The sequence below is a fragment of the Strix aluco genome, chromosome 8, assembly GCF_031877795.1.
Source record: "Strix aluco isolate bStrAlu1 chromosome 8, bStrAlu1.hap1, whole genome shotgun sequence".
NCBI classification, from domain to species: domain Eukaryota; kingdom Metazoa; phylum Chordata; class Aves; order Strigiformes; family Strigidae; genus Strix; species Strix aluco.
The window spans coordinates 7,296,600-7,317,015 of NC_133938.1; the positions used below are offsets into that span (position 1 = coordinate 7,296,600).

Consider the following 20,416-nt stretch of genomic DNA (forward strand, 5'->3'; position numbering starts at 1 on the left):
GATGTGTCCATGTGTTAGGTTTTTTTCATACTCTTTTTACATTTGGATGTAGTTTCAGAAACCTTGAGGAGAGAAATATCATTTAGTCATGGTTGGCAGGTGTAGGAAGTCAGGCAAGAGTGTCAAAATTAGAAATAGAGCCAAGGCAAAATTCTGGGTAGAATAGTGGAAGAAAACCAGGGTACAGTTAGAGGTAAAGAATATGTCACAACCAGAATGGAACTTTAGAAACCTTTGAAGGTAGAATAGAGGTAAGTAATGTACAGAGGAGGAATAACTGATAAGAATATAGGGAAATATGAAAATAGATTGGAATAGGATATTAGAATAGAGAAAATGGCTAAGATACTTTCTTCTGGTGATTTCTTATGAACTAGCATTCTCATATTGGAAGGAGAATGGTTTAGTTAGAGATCTGTAATGTCGCCGTTGCTCTAATATAAAAGTTTGCATTTCTTAGTTGGACAGGTAGTATATCATTTATTTCACTTAAGGAAGGAGATAAAAAGAAGAAAATATCTTTCTCCTTTCCAAAAAAAGAAGCTGCACTCTAAAAAGATAAAAGAGTAAATAAAGTATCTGATTAACATATTTTACTAATTTCTAATTCAGTACAGTTAATTATTTAGCCTGTCTTCAAAGTAGAGGATTGTTTCTTGAAACTCACTAATGGCTTGTTCACTTGCAAACTAACTCAGTTTAAACTTGTTTTTGTGCTATGTAGTGTATCAACTGCAAGTTTTTTATAACCTTCTTTTCCTCTTTCAGTAAACATTTCTTTAATACTATTAATTTCACTGGAAATGGGCCTTACTGAACAGATTGAGAGTCAGAGCTAGAACTGCTGGATTCTGTTCTTGACTTCATTCATTACTACACTTGCTTCACTGTCTACACTTGCAGTATAGTAATGAACAGATCACATGTGCTCCTGGTCCATTCTGCACATTGATAAAAGGTGTATGTATGTTCCACAGAACCTGAATCTTTAGATCACCATTATAAATACTTTCTAATTAAATCTTGTCCTGACCTTCTTTCCATTCTATCCCAGACTGCAAATGTATTAGTTTTGTTTTACAGAATGGAGATGGATAAGGCAGAGGGGGGCTAACTGACCTGCCCAGTGCCTTGCAGAATGTCAAGAGCAGAATCAGGGCTAGTAAACAAATAGCTGCTGATTTTGAATAGTGTTCCTGGTCCTTGGAATTGGTGTTTCTCAGCTATGTTTCACATTATCCTTTGGGATTATAGAAGGGTTCAGAGGGACACAAAATATCTCAAGGCAGTAGCCACCAGCACCTCAATTCCTGCAGGGTTAAAAAAGAAAAAGTTGTAATTACTTATTCACCTAGTTTATAAACTGACAGGCGGCTTCAGCTTCTGGCAGCACTTCAGATGCTCGGAGGCAGGAGAAGACTGTTAACCCTTGTAATAATGACAATTGATTTTTATTCCTTTGCTTGAGAGAAGCTGAACTGCTGCCCACTTGGCCATGTGAAGACAAGTAAATCGACAGGGACTTGTGCTTTGAAAGAGTCTGACTAAAGCTACTCCACCTACCTCATAGGATGAATCTAATTCAGTTAATTCATGTTTATAAAAAAGCTTAGCGTACTTTGAATAAAAATGTTGTTATTTCTGGATCAGTTAGTATCTTAACCAGCAATATAAGAATCGTGATAAAATGGCATCCTAGAAGAATACCTTTTAGACTGCACCTCAGGGAGTTCTCTGATATGTATGTCCTTTAGCATGTTTTACAACAATTGAGTACTAACCCCCACTACTTTGCCAAATTCTGATTACTGTTATTAATAATATTACCTGAGATGCTGTCACTTAGCTGATGATCTGTTCCAGACAGTTGATTCTTTTCTCCAGTGCAGTGTAGGCATTGCTGGCTTTGTAATGGCTATGTTTCTCTGTGCGCGTGCATGCGCTTTCCGTGTGTTTATGATTTACAAAACTGGGGTAATGAGAAGTACAGAACAGTTCTGTATATGTAAATATAGGTTCTTCCAAGAGATAAGGGTGAAATCTCTGCCATGTACGCATATCAGACCTGTATTGTGTAAACGATGATTAAATATTTTTTAGCTTAGCTGTTACAGGAACTGCCCCGAACTTCCCTGATGATACCTGCTTCATGAGGCTCAGTATAACAGACATCATTTTATTTTTACCTTGTTATGTCAGACTATTAGATGGGCTTGATCTTAAAAAATCATTGATTGTGTAGCATTTTAGAGGGAGTATTTGTGTCTTGTTAAAAATTGTGTACCTTGTGTCAAGTACGGGTGCCTGATATGCATTGTTTTGGTAATAGAAGTGGTATGATAGTGGTGCTTTAAAAAAATTGAACAGAATCCAGAATGCATGAAAATGTTTAAATAATCCATGCAGTGGGATGGTTTTTGAGTGTCATCTCTGTTCTAACTGCAGTATTTTTATTTTTTTTTTAATTTTCCCTTGGCTCCAGCTGGGGCTGTTTGTAGATTTCAATCCTGAAGAGATGCTGCTGAGTGCAGAGGAAGGTGGGGATGATGGGGACCTAGAAGCAGAGCTTGCTGCTATCACAGGAGGAAAGGTGAAAGAAGGGAAATTGAAACCAAAAGGGAAAAGTAAGTTAAAATACCTGGATTTTATTTACTGACAACGTGAATAACTTATTAAAGATACCTATTTACAAATCAGATTTACCTAAAATGTTTTTTCATCACTGATAGAATCTGAAATTGCAACTACTCTTTCCATTACTTTGAAAGGTTTAAGTTGCTACTCCACAAAAAGGGTAAGAGGGTTTTTTGTCTATGCTCTTGCAGACATAGGGAAAAGTTATATGATGGCTAGCCAATGACTAAATTAAGACATGCTTCTTTAGCATACGAAGTCATAAAAAGGTGTAGTAGGTGTTAGATGAATTCAAAATGGAAATTGTGTTTCTTGGAGAGTGGGTTGTTTGTTGTTTGGTTGTTTTTCTGTTTTTGCTTAAAGACTGAATTTACTAAATGAGCATTATATTTTTCGTTACTTGGAGCCTGTAATCACAATTGAATATTCTTTTAAGAGGGAAATCTTGGAACTGATGGAATTACTGGGCGAATCCTGTAGCTTGTGTTATGCAGGAGGTTCAAGTGTCTCTTGGGATGGATTGTTACTGTTCTTAATATTTTAAGCATCCGTTAATTTTGTCTGATAGTGTTTGCATGCAGCTACGCAGCGTTTTACAGGATGGCTGTAATCTAGTATAAATCAAGGCTGCTGGTGAGAGGGGGAGCCTCTAGTGAGCACGCTCTGCCTCTAAGCTGGTATACATACTTGGGGAGCTGCAGGGTGAGCTGGTTCAGGAAACTGATCTATAAAAATAAACTTTGGTTGTGCTAGGTTTTCAGCTGAAGCAGTTCCTTGATCTGGTTTGCTACTTGACTGTTTCAATGCTGCTGTGGCTGCAAGGGAGGGGTGGCAGCAGGTGGTTGAGGTGTGGAACAAGGAGAATGGGACCTACCTTTGCTCCAGGTGTGGGAGCAGATGCTGGAAAGAAAAGTTTATGCGACTACAGCCTTATTTGCAGCTCTGCAGTAATTTGCCTGTAATATTTGAAGGGGCATCACACAGAGCAGCAGGGAAATGAGAAATGTTAAAATATTTAGAAAAAGTGACTGTCTAAACACTGTAATTGATGAGAGGCAGAGGAGGTGTTTGTATCTAAAACTGAATTATAAATCATTTCCACTCTCTGGATTTCAAGCTTGTAGTAAACCCTTAAAGCTCTAATAAATGTAATTGTGCTGATAAGCACAACAGCAGAACTTCTGCCGTTGGACGTAGGTTACTCATGGTTAAAACATGCAGGATAGTGTTCTGAGGATGAGTCTGTGTGCCAGGAGCTCTTGAATTGTTGTCAGCTTTTTCAAGTGCTGACTTCTCACCCTGATCATGTCACTTAATGTGTTTTTTCAGTCACTTTATTCATAAGAGGGAAATGAAACTTCAGTCAGTGCAAAATTAACATTTACTATGCCTTCTAAAGTTATGTGTTATGGCTCATTCAACTATTTTCCAAAATATTTTACAGCTATTCTGTTTTTCTGGTAGAATTGGGAGTATATAGATTAGAAGCTTGTGAAAGATGAACAACTGGACATCTGGCACTGGGGACTCATGAGACCTGGTACAGTGTAGTGGTGGGGATGTGGTGCAGGTTGGGGGCAGGTTGCAGGCAGCACCTGAAAAGGAGGAGGGTACAGTAAGGACAGGGGAGAAACAGATTCTGACTAGATAAGGACAGAAAAAAGGGACCCAGTACAACCCGTACTAGTGCTTGGTTCTTGACTGAGCACAAGGTGCAATAATTCACTCCTGGATTTAAATTCTGGAGCTCTGATGGGGGTGCGGGGGGAAGTGATCTCTCCTTCTAGCTTGGAGATGCAGACAGCAAAAGCTGTACTGTTGGGACATCGTAAGAACAGAGAGCTCTGCTATCTGTGGCTGGTAAATGCAGCTGGTCAGCCCGCTTGGATGTTTGAAATTGTAACCTCAACTTGCCATACTGGATTAGAGCTGAACCAACCATCCAAGGAGGCTCGATTGGTTTTTTTTGCCTCTAGTGGGGCTTCATGTAAGGAACACTCTCCCTTGAAGTACAGCCTTTGGATATGGCCTACTATTCTAGTTGCAGAGTTTTTCTAAGGATCAAATATGTGAACAACATGTTAGATATAGGTACTGAAGCACTGATATGGTAAATTAGACTATTTCAACAGAAACAGCTTTGTATTTGGGTTGATTGTTAGCTGATTCAGCATTCAGGGGATGGATGGGATCCGTTTTACATCCATTTAAATTGACTGTAAAGCTCTGTCCTGAAGATCTTTATTTTATTCAACATTTACTGACACTGATGAGTCACAGTCATATGTCTGCATAGGGAAGTATCAGAGGCATTTACGTGGACAGCAGGGATTTGTGTGCAAATAACTTCACCTTTGAGAGTGTATGGAGGAAGTTGATAGTTAAGGAAGATGTGCTTGGCACAGCATGAAATAGAAATAAGGTCTCAGAAAGGAGGAGTCAAATAGAGTTTTCATGGTGAAGACCAGAAGCTTGAAGAGAAATTGAAAGACAAAGTAGCCAGGAGAGATTTGAAAAAGGGGAAATCTCATGGGCATGAGACAATGTAGTTAGAGAGGCAGAAGAAACAGCACTTTTTCTGGTTTTCTATAGCAGTTCTCTGTGCCAGTGTTCTGCTGCTGCTTTTGGGCTCAGGACAAGTATGATGCCTTGATTTGGAGCATTCTCTTTTTGTATGCCAAGTGTGACTTTGCAGTGGTGTTTGATGTATAAAACAAGTAGTTTCTTGAGGTAGAAAGATTTTCTTGTCTTCCCTTCTAGCTGTCTTCAAACATACAGATAGTTTGCTGTGCCTCCTTGCTTATGTTAACAGCCAGTAGTTTGGCTTAAGGCTTGTGTTGTTCACTATGTCTCTAAAATTGATGTTAATGTGCATCATCAGATTCAAAGGATAAATATGTACCTAGTTTAACATGACATGGATACAGGCATTCTTGTGCTTAACACTGTAGATTGAGAAAATGGACCAACTGTTGGAGTCTTAAGCGTGACATAGACCCTATACAAAACTCCAGTGATTTAGTTGTAGTTTGATTGGGAGCTCTTTGAGCTCAGCACTGTCTATGGTAAATGCCTTGAACTTTGTTCTGATTTATGGCTGTATGTGCTGTTGTAATACACACAGCAACATATTTTTGGCTTTGAAAGAAAATGTGAACAGAAGTTTTAGTGGCAGATGTGCTGGATGTTTAATGCAAGTATTTGCATCTCATGAATTTAACTGTTGGGCTAACTCGGTTATATCCATACATGCAGATCTTTGGGGACTAGAGTACTTTTAACTCAAATTAGTTCAACATGAGGGAGAGAAGAAGAGGGATGGAACTGGGAAAAAGAAATAGCATTTAGGGATGTATGGATGTGGACCACTTCTGTTCCATATGGAGTCAGAATTGATTCTGTCAATCAGGAGCTACACCAGGAGTGAATTACGTTTTGTTAGGGTAAACTCACATGAGACAAAGGATGCAGAACAGAAAGACCTGACAAGGATGCTGAGTCCAGGCCTTGTTAATGTGGACAATCAGGTCATAAATACCTTTTATAAATATCCAGCATCAGCCTAAAACTAGTTCAGATGTTTATTCGTATTGGGGACAGAGGCTCCAGTAATTCCCTTTCATGGATAGAAAATTGTAATCAGATTTACTCATCAACAGTTTATATTCATTTTCTCTTGTACCACCATTGGTTTTTATCTTAACTGAGGAATACAGTTTTGATGTAACATCTGAGAATAGTAGTATTCTCCGATTTTTCCTTGGAAAGTTGAAGTCTTCCCTAACGACAAAGTTTCTGTTACTAGTTATTTGTGTAAATAATATCATAGAAGTACTTATCTGTATTTTAAATCAGTCTAAGAGCTTGATGTGATTCTAGTTATTTTTTCCTGAAGCAGTTGTTTCATTCAGTCCTACTTGTTGTTCCTACACAGTCTTAAATGTCATTACTGTGCAAACCTACCACAGTATCTTTCTCTTTTGTGTCCATGCTTTCTGAGCACTGTTGTATCCCACCATACCTGCTAGTCTATCACGGTGCTTATGGTTTTGCCGTTCAGGCTTCTTGTATTAGTAAACAGATGTTATTTCTCCCTGAGATCTAATTTCTCAGCTAGGTTATTGGATGCAGTCCTTGGCTTATTGCCTGCCTTGACAGTCACTCTCAGAAACGCTAGTATTGCTTTGTTCCTGGATGTTCACTTCCCCAGTCTTTGGCCTTTATCCATGAATATACTCTCATTTACCTATGACACTATCTGAAGAAGAGGAAGCAAGAGGAGAAGTCACTGCTCTCTTTCAGCTGGTAGCAACGCCTTTAGAATTTATATCCAGTGACTGCGTAACCTTTACTTAGGGTTTGTGGCTCTCCTTGTTTCTTTTTACAGCTCCTCTGCCCATGGATCATATTGAAAAGATGGCTGCAGAGTGTATGAAGGACCTGAATGAAGATGAGGAAGAAGAAGCAGATGATGAAGACTTGGAGAAAGATACAGACCTGTTGGTATGCATAACTTTGTTAGCAAAATCTTTTAGTAAGGGTTGGACTAGGTAATCTTCAAGGTCTTTTCCAACCTGGATGATTCTGTGATAGTAAGTCTTTGTTTATTTATTTGGGGTTTTTTTAAATGGAACTGCATTTAGCAAAAATGTCTGTTACCTTTGAGATGAGAAGCTAAAATATTGAAAAAGTGTTCCATTAGATATAAGGCTTTGCAGGATCCAACCCCCTGCACACCAGAGTAAGAGAGTTTCCTACCTAACATACGTATGTGTGAGGTTCTTAGAGAAGTGGGGGGAACAGCAGGAATCCTATTCCATGTCAGCTGGTGAAATACAACCAGGGACATTCTCCTTAAAGTGATGTCTGTCACCATTTTCCTACTGCTTCGAGTAGTGCTTGACCTGAGAGAATATCTCCCAAGAAATTCTTTGTCATTTCAGTGAGTGATCTAGGGTTTAGGGAAGAAATGTTAAGCAGTGTTTTTGACTGCTATTGTTAATAGATGCTTTTTTTGAAATTTCAAATTTGGGTTTGAATAGTCTTTGTAAAACTACTTCTCTGAACTCCAGCTTCAGGTATTTAACCACAAACTTGTGTGGTGATCCTGGAGCTGCAGTGTGGCTTTTGAGTGGTGTCCAGCTTCCTGTTGTTGTGAAGACAAGTGGAACCAGTTTCTTTTTTTTTTTTAAAAAAGACCAAATAGAAGATGTTTAGACTCTCTATTTGGGTTCAAGGTCCATCCAGAGGTTTTGGAGCTTGAGACTTGGTTTTATGTTTGTCTTTTGAGGAAATAGAAAATTTTGAGGAAAAGCCTTTTGTTGGCTTTACTTTTACTTTAGGCAGAATTGCAAGAAGTTCTGGCGGTGGAAGGTGAGACAGGAAGCTGTGAGGATGAAACGATAGCAATGGAGCCATCCACAGCTGAACCAGAAAATGAGCAACCTGAACTACAACCACAGGTAGGAAAGAGCTTCATGTTCCTGACAGTTTTGCTGAATCACTGTTGTCATGCAGCTGATACGAGGGTGATGAGCAAGGATCTAGAGAGGCCTTCTTGTCCTCCAAGGAAGGAAAAACTACACTGTTGCTGTTTTCTCTGTGGAAACCAGTGCTGTATTGATATAGGTTGATTTTTTTGTTTTGTTCAGAGGATGATTTTTAATGTTAGCATACAATTGAGGATGTAAATAGTTGGAATCAAGCATGTCTTGTCCCTCATTATACATAGGAGCATGCCAACTGCAGCTCAGGCTTCCAGAGTTTGTATCTTCCCCCTCAGAGTATTGAGCAGCGTGCCGAAATTGTAAGACTTGTTATAACTCAGCATCTTTAACATCTTTGTGGAATTTTGCTCAGTAGCATTAGCTCTCAGCTTAATTTGTCAATTCTCATGCAGTTAAATCCTTTATTCAGTTACTGCCATGTTTCTGTTGTGTGCTACAGATTCCAGGGCCCTTGTGCATTGGGCCCATTAATAAATGGTTCTGAGAGCGTTTCTATAGAGATAATGGTAGTAATTACATCAGTAGCCATCTGAAAGGTCTCTGTAGCTGTGGAGTGTTTGTAAGTAGCTGCTCATAACTTTTCTTAGGCTGCTTTTGTCACCGAACTAATTCCAGGCTGTAGGAGGAGGAAAAATATCTTGTAGTAAAACCAAGTAGAAGAAGCCTGGAAGGGAGTAAACTAGCATGTTTTAAAAATAAGAAAAGAAAAAGTCAAGCTTTTGTGCCAAAATACCTCTTCACACCCTCTGTTGTGTGGTGTTTGAGAGACTTCACTGTTCTCTTCACCTACTCCCTAACCACATGGCTCCAATTACCGTGTGACTGTGAGTTTTGTAAATGTCTCCACCCATTCTTCTCTATTACGCCTTTGAGAGAAAGCCCAGAGGTGGATCCAGGGACCGTTAGCGTAGTACAAGTCCTCCTCTGTTTTACAGACCGTTTCGTCCTTGCGCTCTTGATTAACGGGAGCGTATGTAGAAGAGGAATATTTGTTTTTCAGTGCTGTCGGAAAACTCATATAGTTGGATGAAGTAAGTTTTCTTGATTTGTTTTATTATTTTTTCTGAGACCACCTCACTTCCTGCTGTTACCAGTGAGCTGCAACAGACAATAGAGAAGAGAATTGCTAGCTATAGGACAGCAATTTCTAACGCAAAGGAGTCAGGTGAGAGTGCCAAAATACGACGATACGAAAGAGGCCTTAAGGTAAGTTGGGTTCATCAGATATGCAAATGAGGGGGAGGCAAAGACAGTTCTCTAAAGTGTAGTTCAGAGTTTTTCCAGATGTGTGAGTTTGTCAAAAGGGGAGAGAAATTCTAATATGATGCCTTGAGTTACTTTAAAAACATTTCTTGTTATTTACTACTGATCTGATGTAGCAAATACACAGATAGAGTGTGACTTCAAATGCCTTTTGTTCATCAGCTTTGTTTCTGTTCAGCGTGACTAGTGGTAGCTGGTGGCAGGGTTTGTGGTAAATGCTGATGTTAAACCCACCCATCTAGATCTGAATTTAAACTGTGATGATTGTTCAATGTTACCTTAAAGCAAAGTTTAGGAGCTTTCCTAGCACATACACCTTCCAGTTCATCTCTGATGCCTTCCCTTAGATGCTAACCTTCCACTCAGTTCTGTGAGACAAAGGAAGGTGATACCTTTTCCTGAGTGTGTTGGCTGTGCTTGAAAATGAATAGAACAGGATTTTTCATTAAGGCAATTAAAAATTGCAGCAAGGAGTGGTTTCTTCAGCTTTGCATCTTTTCAGCCAGGTGGCGTGCTTGTAGTTAGTTGGCAGTGCTTGTGATTACTGCTGTACAGAGTGCCTTTATTTTCCTGTTTGCTTTCATCTGGTCTCCTGCATCACCTCAAACAGCAGCCAGGTCTGTCTTGTTGAGCAAAGCTTTATAGCTCAGCACTGTCCACTGAGGGAAGAATGTAATGTCTCGGTACCTACCAGGTGTCTTAGGGTACAAAGGGAACAACTGAGACCAAACCCAGGGGAAGAAGTGCACAGGAAAGGAGATGTCCACTGCCTGCTAGCTCTGAAAGGAATGTACATGAAACCACCTGACCTTCCAGAGAGCATGAGGGATAGGCAAACCAGCTTATTTCATCCAATAACAAAGTTTAGTGTGCTGTTTGGTACTTCCTTTATTTTTCAATGTAGGAAGTTTCCTTGTGCCTAAGCAGTGTAACTAAGGATAATAGAGTAGATCTCACTTCATAGCTCACAGTTCCTTAATTAGCAAAATGACATGCCAACAAATGGTGTAGAGTTATCTCTTGTACTTAGTTCTTGGAACTGTGAACTTTAATCTCAAGTGTTTTAATTCCATTTTCAGTCGCTCTGTCATCCCACACATGGAGAAGAGAGAGCTGTGTGTGGGTTGCTGTACTGGTCTGAACCCCAATCTCAATTCAGTCAGTCCAAAGTATCTCTGCCACTGTTGCTTAACAGGTCAAACAATGTCATGGCTGACCAAAAATAGCAGTGATTCTGATACTGATGAGATTTTGTTGTCTTTCTGTGCCTCCATTTCAGTTTCTGTGAAAGGTGAAAGAAGTAAAACTTTTGTTTTGGCTTAAAAGTACATGGTGGTCTTTTGTCTGAACCTTAAGTTAAAAAAAAATAAATAGGAAGGTAATATTTGTGGTGGAGGAAGCGTTTTGAAAAAAAAGACCAGTTAACCCATGTTACAGATGGTGAGAGCTTCTTGCCATAGGTCACCAGCTGAAGCTCCATTTCATTAGTACTTAATGGCTTTTTTCATTGCACAAAATAGGTATGCAGACTCCTTCCTTCCCTGAATCCACGTAGTCAGTGACATTTCAGACTAGGGTATTTTATTTTGTTTTAAAGACATGAAATCTGTGTACAGTTGGCATAAATGGCTTCCTTGGTGACTTTCTGTGACAAAGCTGAGTGAACCACAGCAGCTATCCAGTAATTCTAGGTGTTGAAGTACTTGCAGTTATGTAGTTTGAGTCACAAGTCCTTTGCATTGTGTTGCTCTGATAATTGGATTCCTTTCACTAGCGCCAAAGTTGGCCTTGCAGAAAAGTAGGAAGCTAAAGGGCAGCAGTCTGTAGTGGTGTGCGTAATAGATCTCATCATGTATAAGGGAATGAATTTGTGTTTAGTGATTTTATGCCAGTAGTATGTTTGATGAAAATGCCTATTGACTTTGCTGTTCCATCTCTGCCAGACACTGGAAACCATGCTGGCTGCAGTGAAGAAAGGCAGAAAAATCAATGAGGAAGAAATGCCACCGCCTGTTGCAACAGGAAAAAGTTCTTCTCCCTTATCTCAAGCCATGGGAGTGGAGCTAGAGAATTCAGGAGATACAGTCAGTGTCCTACCAGAGAATAAAGCTGAGTCTGCTGCAGATGATGAGCAGAAGACCTCTCATGAGCCAGTGCAGCATCTGGAATCAGAGTCTCTACAGGGTCATGCTGCTTCTAGTCCTACGGTGGAAACAGGTACCATGATCTGAGAGGATAAGCAGTTGCAACACTATTTTAATGCTACATCTTTCTTCATATTTGTATTGTGTTGCAAAGCACTGCTTATGTTGGAACTTCTCTGCTGAATGTTTCAGGTAGAGTTGTCAGTGGGATGCTGAATTTTGGCAGTGGAATCAGTTACTGTTATAGAGCTCTTATATGCACTGTATCAGTATCTTTCACTTAACTTTTTCTGTGCCTTAGTTTCTCCTTCAGTATTGTGACATGGAATTCCAAGTTTTAAAAGAGTTTTGAGATATTGGCTAGATGGACAAGGGATGCACATCTTGCATGCTCTGTGTAAGTCTCAGCCTTGTTTCCTTCTCACAGATCTCCAGAATAGCAGCACACGAGCAATACTACTTATGAGGCAGAAAGAGTATAAATTAGCAGCTCTAAAAGCCAAGCAGCAAGGGGACCTGGAGAAAGCAAAGGAATACATGAAGGCAGGGAAGGTATGCACACAAGAAATCCTGAACACTAAACATACCCTATACTGTACTCACATGCATTGAGTGTCCAATATTCATTGTGGCAGCTAAGTCTTGGATGTACTAGCATAAATCTTCTGGTTGTTTGTTTTTTGGTTTTTTTTTTCCTGCATTAGAAATTTAATGTGGTCTTGGAAGCTTTGGACAGTGGGCAGCTGATAGACCTCCAGAATATGCCTCCATCTCCTCAGGGTAAGGTTCGTCTTGCACAAACCCTTTTAGAAGTCTATCTGTGCTGTAATGGAATGATTCTGCTTTTGATTGCAAAACTGTAAGAAGAATTGAAGATCACTTAGGTCTGAGGCTTACTGCATATTCAAATTCCACTCAAGACCAATGAAGAAAAATGAGGTATCATTATTTATATTGAAGTTACCCTCTCTGAATTACAAGTTCAAGTAGGTATTGATGTCTAATATTCCTATTTTTATAACTTTAGATAATAGCAGCCAGTATTTGAAAAGGAAGGGAAGGAAGGGTAATGGCACTTTCTTAAAGTTTACTGCAATGTTTGATGATGTTACATGTTTCTGTAGCTCATAATGTTCAGTTTAAGAGATTAACAAACAGGTTGCAGTGCAGTAAAGTCTAAATCTTAAAGCAAGTTACCAATGTTAAAGTTACTTTGATCCCTGTGAGAGAGGTTTTTTTTGATAGATCCAGTATCACCACTGATAATTAATATTTGGTTTATGTAATTCAGTGTTTTAAACCATTTACTTTAGTAGATTATTTTATTATAAGAAACTAAACCACAGATTATTTTATTTCAATAAATCATGAGATTTATGACTCCTTAATTTCTAAACTGATCACCAAATGGCATTAGAGAGAAACTTCACTCATGATATAATCTTGCCTTAAAAAGTGCAAGATTTTTGCGGCAGATATTTTTGTAGTTTTCTGAAATAACCACTGTTACACAATGCCAGAAACTTGGGTGTCTGAATAGATGGCTTCCCTTTTTCAGCACATCTTTTGTTACTAGGATATTTTAGTCAATTAGAAGTCTTGTTCGCTCTTTCCATCTGCCAAGCTACCAAGTTATATTTTGGGGAGAGAATTCTTAGAATACTCGAACTGATTTTACTTTTTTTTTTTCTTTTCCCTTAAGCAGCACTAACCTAAATTAAATCAGCATTTGAGGTTTTCTATTATAAAGCATTTTCTCTGAATAATGGGAACCTTAGACTTATCTAGCCATATAGATATTGTTTTGAAACCAAAAAGTTTTCAGGAAGATGATGTGATCAAATTCATGGTTTTCTGAGTAACATGGGTTGAGTTGCTGTTTTTGGAACACGCTGTGAAACTTTCTGCTTTCCTTGCTTTGCAGATCTGGAAAACCTCGGAAACGTACAAGATGCATCCAAGCAAAAGGTACCAGCTCCAGTGGGAAGTTCCCAGGATCCTACAACACCTGAACCTCGGACTCAAGAAGCTTCAGGTAGGACTTTTGGATTTCTCTAGCAAGGCATAAAAATAGCATGTCTGGAAGGCAGTTTAAGGTCTGCCCTGTCCCACTGAACTACAGCAGGATTGAGTAAACCTAGCTAATGTTACTGAATATTGTTTGCTGCTGATCCCATCTGTACTTTTGTTCTGGATCAGTAATGGAAGTAAAAGTTAATAACTTTCTTTAGAAGCATTGTATTTGTAATAAGACTTTGCAGTGGTGTTTTTGTCCCTGCAGAAGGTAAGGAAGGGGAGGAAAAAGGCAGCTCATATGTTTTGAAATCTGAATCATACGGCATTTCATTGTCTTTCTTACTTAAGCTTCCCTGCAGCAGCCAAAAACGGTGCTGGAAGCGTTGCAGCAAAGGCTTGAGAAGTACAAGTCGGCAGCAGCACAGGCTAAAGCGAGTGGTGATGATCGGAAAGGCAGGATGCACGAGAGGATAGCCAAGGTAAAACGAAAGTGTAGTAAGCTGCTTGCATCCAGCAAAGCCATTGAATTAGTTTTCTTGCTGAAGACTTTTTAAAGGCTGAAATAATGTGTGTATTGTCCGTCTGTTTGAAAAAGAGCTTCAATAGGGAAGCTGTGAAGAATCTGGAGGAAGGAAGAAGTAGAGACAATGCACGTAGTGTAGCAAAATGCTGTGTATTCTGCGATATTTATGCTGGTTAAATACAGATGATTGCTAATTTATAGTCAACTCCATTTTATGTCTTACTGAGTGCCTTTGATTACAGCAATACCAGGATGCCATAAGAGCCCATAAAACAGGGAGAAAAGTGAATTTTTCTGAGCTACCTGTTCCTCCTGGTAAGTGTGATTATGAAATGTCCTAATACCAACTTTTGTATATCTGCTGGGCTCTAAAGGAGGTGTGCAGATACTGCTGCCTCGTCCTATGGAACAGCAGCTCCTTTTTCTGAGTGAGTAGGCTGGCCTTGCTGTTTGATGGTATTGTGAAACTGCCTACTAATATGCTCCCAAGCTTTCATACTGGTGAATATTCCTGACTATTGACTGCCTGTTTGACAGCATTGGAACTTAAAACTGGTGCTATTTGAAAAGTTAAACAACTTAACTATGGGCAAGTGCTGAAAATGTTACCTGTCTGTCCTCTGTGCCAGCCCTTCTAGAGAAAAGAGTAAACTTGGGATATATTGGCTTCTTAGTTTACTGGAAGGAGATTTTTGAAACTGAAAAAATTTGCCTGATGTCCCCCATTCTATTGATTCCCAGCAGGAGCCTCAGAAATCTATATTTAATTAATCATCTTCTTGCAACACTGACAAGTCAGATCAGTATTGCAGCTCTCATGGCCAGTAAAAGTAGTCTACAGAGACAAAGCAAGTCATGCCTGTGGTCACACTGAGACAGTGGCAGAGGCAGAAACAGAACCTGCTTCTTGAGACACTCCTGTCTCCTTTTTATCTTCTTCAGAATGTATAGTGTTGTGTCTGTAAAAGTTTGGGCAAGGTCATCTATGAATGCTCCACTTCTGGTTTGCGTGATAACTGTTTCTTCCCTCGGAAGCATCATTCCTTTTATCTTGTGCCTGATGTGTTGTTCTGAAGAGATACACTTAGCACTGCAAAGTGGTGCCTAGATTTTTTTTAAGTTAGAAGAGGGACACGGACCTTGTGGCTTTTTTGTCACTGTCAAATGTGGCAATGGCAAGCACTGTAGTAGTGAAGTAGGTAGTGCCAGCTCTGTCAGGTCATGTGTACTGCTTTGAAGGTTCCCTGCTTTGAAGCTGTCCCTGAAAAGCAGTTTAGCATCCCTTGTTCTAGAACATGATCTGTTTCTTGGTAAATATCAGTCTCTGTAAGAGTGAGGTACTCCATATTTACACCTCTGAAAATATGGATAACTCCTCAGTTTCCTTACACGTTAGCTGCGTGTTTTTCAGCCATCATTTAGAGGCCATATGATTTACATTGAAAACAACCATCAGGCAGTCACTGAAACCAGAAATGAGATTATAATGCACTGGCAGTGCTTTTCATTGCATCTGGATGATGATAAGTACCAGCCTTGACCTCCTTGGAGACAGAAATGCTGCTGAGTAATGGATCAAATGTCATGTGGGGGTAGCAGCATAGGATTCTGTGTTCTGCCTGCCTGTGTACCTTAAACTTGTTCTGTCCCCACAGCAGCCATCTCTAGGTTTAGAAGCAGTTTAGTCATTACTTCTTGGCACTTCTAATGAGACTGGCAACAAGAATACGTGCTACATATTAATGAGATGAATCTTATTAACACATGTTTTATAGTATAGTGGCTCTGGGTATCTGTTGTTTGAAGCTGACGCTGAACTGGTAGTGTGGAAGTGAGAGTTTATCTTCCATCGTCAAGCCTTCTTCCAATCCTTAAAAGGATAATAAAATAATGAAAAAGAATGTTCTTCATATACTTCACATTTAACTACTGTGATTCTGCCTTACTTTGCAACCTCTGCATTGCAGTAGATTTTCAGCAGAGGCTTAGTGTGTTATCCAGATGTCAGCAATATATTGTTTATTACTCTATGGGGTAGCACTGTTTTTCTGCTGGACTGTGTACCAACTAAGGTGAGGCACCAGTGAGAGGGGAAAAAAAGTGAGCAACTTTTTGTACAAGTCCTTTTTTACAGAGGAGAGAGACTAAATTCCTTGCTGGTTCTGGGGGCATCTCTACTACCAAGGTCTTGAGGTTGTGAGGTTCCCTGGCTGGCTGACAGTTGCTCAACTTAGAAAGCTATGCTCTGTTATTGCATCACCTTAGCATTGTCCCTTCAAGCCTGGATATCTGTGAGAGATCTGATCTTAAGCCCACCACTCAGACTTTATCTAGCAAGGCTTTGTGGCCTTGGCCTCAGTCTTATGCTGAATTCTGAAATATATTAGATAGTAGATACTTGGATAGAAATAGCTTTACAGAAAAGAAGAAATACAGGAGACAGAACATAGGTCGTATGCAACTCTACTTCTGTATTCCTTTCCTCCTCAGGATTTCCCCCTCTTCCTGGTGTTGCAGCAATGGATGGTGACAGCACAATAGCTACTGTTTTGGAAAGTGCCAGCAAGCTGGCAAACATGGAGGAGAATGATGAAGAGGAGGAGGTTAGTATTACTTAGTGGGATGTGTAAAAGTTGAAATGCTGTCTCTTGTGGTATGCAGAGATGAGGTTGCTGGATTTCCAGTCACATAAGGGTACTGAGATGAAGAACATTTCCTGGAAGTCTGAAGAGTACAGGATCTCAGTAGTAATTTCAGTTTGCATTATAGTGTAAGAGAGAGAGAGAGATGAGATGTTGTTACAGTCAGTACCTACAGAGTCTGAGTCCAGAGTTTGGCTCTTTCATAACTGGCTTGTATGTGGATTTTATTTTCAAAGCAAACACTTCAGATCCTGGCCACCCCTTTACATTGTTCTAAAGTACTTAAATCTGTACTTTCATCCTGTATCCCAGTAGCTCCTATGTTTGTGCTTTCCCAGCGTGTTCAACACATACTGCTTTTTGTCAGTCAGCAGCAGCCTTTAGACTTCGGTTTGATTTCTTTATCTCTCTGGATTTGGTCGCTGATTGTGCTTTCAACTGGAGTAGCTTTTAATGGAGACAATTCCTGGATGATTGTTTTTCTGCATGCATCTGCTTTTTTTGAAATCACTGCCTTGTTGAACATTACTTTTGTCCCTTCTATAGTGGAGGTTTGGCTCTTGCATAGGTCAAGTAACCTACTGGCGTGGCATGGCTCATAAACCTCCAGAAGTTAAAATCTGCCGTTGGGAATGTTACACTTCCCTCAAAAGTGCTGCCAGAAGGCTGATATAGTGATAACCATGGTTGTTGATGCTTGAGATGCTGTCCTCAACTCTGGAATAGATTTTATACATTTGATGTGAAATTCTTTTTGTTATGCTAGAATGAACCTCTGACACAGGCCCCAGTTGCCAAGAAGCCTGCTCAGCTGCCTGGAAAGCCAACTCAAGTTGTTAAGCCAATTACAGTGCCATCTGCTGTAGCTGAGGAGGAGAGCTCTCCTGAGCACGGGAAACCAGCAGCATCATCCTCCACCCTGCACAAGGCAGAGTCATTGGATCATCTCCCTCCAGCTGGTAAGTTGAAGGGATCATCATTCCCAGTGATCCATGTGTAAGTCGTTTGCACAAGTTTGGTTTAACACCTTGGTAAAGACTTATTTCCATTATATTTTAGATAGGAGCCTGTGAATGTGTGGCGTAGATTTCCTCTGACAGGAGCCTCGATATGTGTCTGCTGGAGGGCAGATCCAGACCAGCCGTGGAGCTTTATTTCACAGAGGCAGCATGTGTAATTATAAGGGTGATTGGGTTTTTAATTAATTTTGATGTAACAAGTGTATCAGTTCATGATGTTTAGCTCTGCTCACAGTTGAACTCTACATATACTCTCATTAAAGTGGACGGCTTGCCAGTGTGAATTATTCATTGATGTGATGCTGCTTCCTACACCAAACAGTGGTTTCTGCCTAGTGCTTCATCTGAGGATCTCAAACTGGCGTGTAGGCAGTAGTTCATCAATCTCTAGGTCACTAAACAGTTGTCTGCTCAAGATTAATTGTACAGATAGTAGGGGACAGCCACCACCTCACGGTGTGATTTGGGCACACACCAGCAGTGCTCAGGCTCTCGCTGATTCTGTTGTCATGCCTTGACTGCAATCCCATCCTGCTTCCATTCTGCCCTGGGTAGTTCCCACAGGATGAAGCAGAACTGTCTAGTTGGCTGATGCAAGTTCTTTTGCAGCGTGCAGAGGCATTTCAGTGCCACTGTGGTTAGTCATAACTATCCTCTCCATTACTTGTTTTATAAAGACAACTAAAACATAGTAGTTGTCCATTTTGGCATTGAAAATCGTGAATCCTCAGGAGTTGGGGTTTTTTTGCAATTTTAGCTGACGTATTAATCTCTTGAATGAATTGCAAGTATTTTAAAATAAGACTTGCAAGTATTTTAAAATAAGACCAAAAGGTGCAACAAGTACATGGACAGATTAATACTGACATGATTTTCACAACAAAACATCAGTGCTTCACTATTGTAAAGCTATATTTCACTAGCCAAAGTGCACTCTTTGAACAAAACATTACCTCGTTCCCCCCAGAGTTAAGAAGTGCAGCTTACGTGCCCATAGCAGATAAATCAACTGTAAAAACCTGTCTTTTTCTTGTCAGAGAGCGTGAGGCATAGTGGGGTGTGGGAGAGCGAGTGGAGCAGTTGCATTTAAGGCGCATACGGGGAAAGTCAAGGAGCCAGGATCAGTTGGATTAATGGCTTTCCTCAGTCCATTCTCCACAGATTTTCTTTGAAAATACCTGTGCTGTGTGTCTGAGCCTCACAGAGCATGCTGTGGGTTTTGTCCCAGTGGAATCTGGGCTAGCTACCTTGTCTAATTAGTTTGGTTTTGGCTGATTGGGCAAATTGCTCACAGGAGTCGGACAGTGGGCTCTTTTGCAAGGATGGAAATAAGTTGATCATCCTTAGACAGCAGTGAACATAGCGTGAGAGTCATTGGTATGTTCATTTGCTGAGACAGGCACCTCTTGCAAGTGTTGTTTAGCTTGTGTAGAGTGCAGTGGTGCATACAATATGAGTTTGGAAATGGCTGTAATCAGCTCATGCTGTACCATTTCCTAAGTGAGGTATAAGAAGAAGCAGGATGCACTGACCTGGTGCAATGTAAAGCAATCTTTTTTGACTTGTGTGGTTGTCCTCACTGTTTTTGGAAGGAAAGAGGAGACCCAAGAATTAATAAGAAACCAAGATGGCAAGGAATTACAAGTAAGCAGAGGTGATGTATCTGAATATGCCTGCACATTGGTTCATCTGGGTTTTTTTCTGACAGATCAGGGGAGAGGGAAGAAATGAGTACAGAAGATGCTCATAATATTTGCTGTCTTTTAGAAGTTAACATGTCAAGCTGAAAGTTTGAATCCAGCTTCTGCTTTGGACCAATCAGCTGTGCTGGTGTCTTGTCTCCTGCATGCAAATAAGGGCCTGTAATTACTGTTGTGACACTTGTGAAGTGCTGTGATGTTTTTTGATGAAGGATGCCATGATAGAAGGAGGTTTGTTTTTCTGATACTTGAAATTGAAACTGGCCAAGAAACAATTAATTGCAGTAAGGAAATGTCCTTATTTGATATCTGTACTTTTCCTGACATTTTTCTGGCTATAAACTGAACATGATAAACCTGTTTCAGGGGCATGGCAGTGTCAGATGAATTGAGGGTTTTTATACAACTGTTTTTCAGCTAGGGAACAGCTGGAATTTCTGGAGAACAGAAAGAAGCAGTACATGAAGGCAGCTGTCAAAGCAAAGAAGGAAAATAACCTTGAACAGGCTAAAATGTATCTCAGAACAGCTAAGAGCTTTGACCTAAAGATTGAGCAAGCAAAATGCGGCAAACCTGTTGATATTTCAAAGGTTAGTAGGACTGTTAGTATTCTGCTTTGTTTCATATTCTTGGACATCTAAGTGCTTACTTCAAGCAGTGAATAATTTAAAAAGTATTTCTTGACAAAAATTAAGTTAGTTTGCTCAAGTGACAAATCTGGATACTGAGCCCTGAAATTCCCCTGTATTTTTGTTTTAGGTTTTGTTTCGTTTTGTTTCCTCTGCTGCTCCTCAAATGTGCCAGAATTTGACAAAATTTAGCCTTCATGAACCATTTTCTCCTTGATTTACAATGGCACACCTCAACCATGCAGCTTGGAAGTGTTCCCTGGGCTTAGGGTGCGAGTACATCTCTTAGCTGTGTCCTAACTCCATTTTGGGATGAGGATCAGGTGCATGTGATACAAT

The 20,416-nt window shown here is 40.0% G+C and overlaps 1 protein-coding gene across 2 annotated transcripts in view; it reads left to right on the top strand.

Annotated features, from left to right (window-relative positions):
- The window catches only part of CC2D1B (coiled-coil and C2 domain containing 1B), a 35,537-nt gene that overhangs the window by 1,637 nt on the left and 13,484 nt on the right, over positions 1-20,416 (top strand). For both annotated transcript variants that reach the window (XM_074832037.1, XM_074832036.1), the window contains exons 3-15: positions 2,483-2,624; positions 7,022-7,137; positions 7,977-8,096; positions 9,210-9,347; positions 11,348-11,621; positions 11,976-12,100; positions 12,253-12,328; positions 13,473-13,583; positions 13,913-14,043; positions 14,330-14,402; positions 16,578-16,690; positions 17,496-17,688; positions 19,866-20,038. In XM_074832037.1, coding sequence (XP_074688138.1) covers positions 2,483-2,624; positions 7,022-7,137; positions 7,977-8,096; positions 9,210-9,347; positions 11,348-11,621; positions 11,976-12,100; positions 12,253-12,328; positions 13,473-13,583; positions 13,913-14,043; positions 14,330-14,402; positions 16,578-16,690; positions 17,496-17,688; positions 19,866-20,038 — 1,785 coding nt within the window. The remainder of the gene's footprint in view (positions 1-2,482; positions 2,625-7,021; positions 7,138-7,976; positions 8,097-9,209; positions 9,348-11,347; positions 11,622-11,975; positions 12,101-12,252; positions 12,329-13,472; positions 13,584-13,912; positions 14,044-14,329; positions 14,403-16,577; positions 16,691-17,495; positions 17,689-19,865; positions 20,039-20,416) is intronic.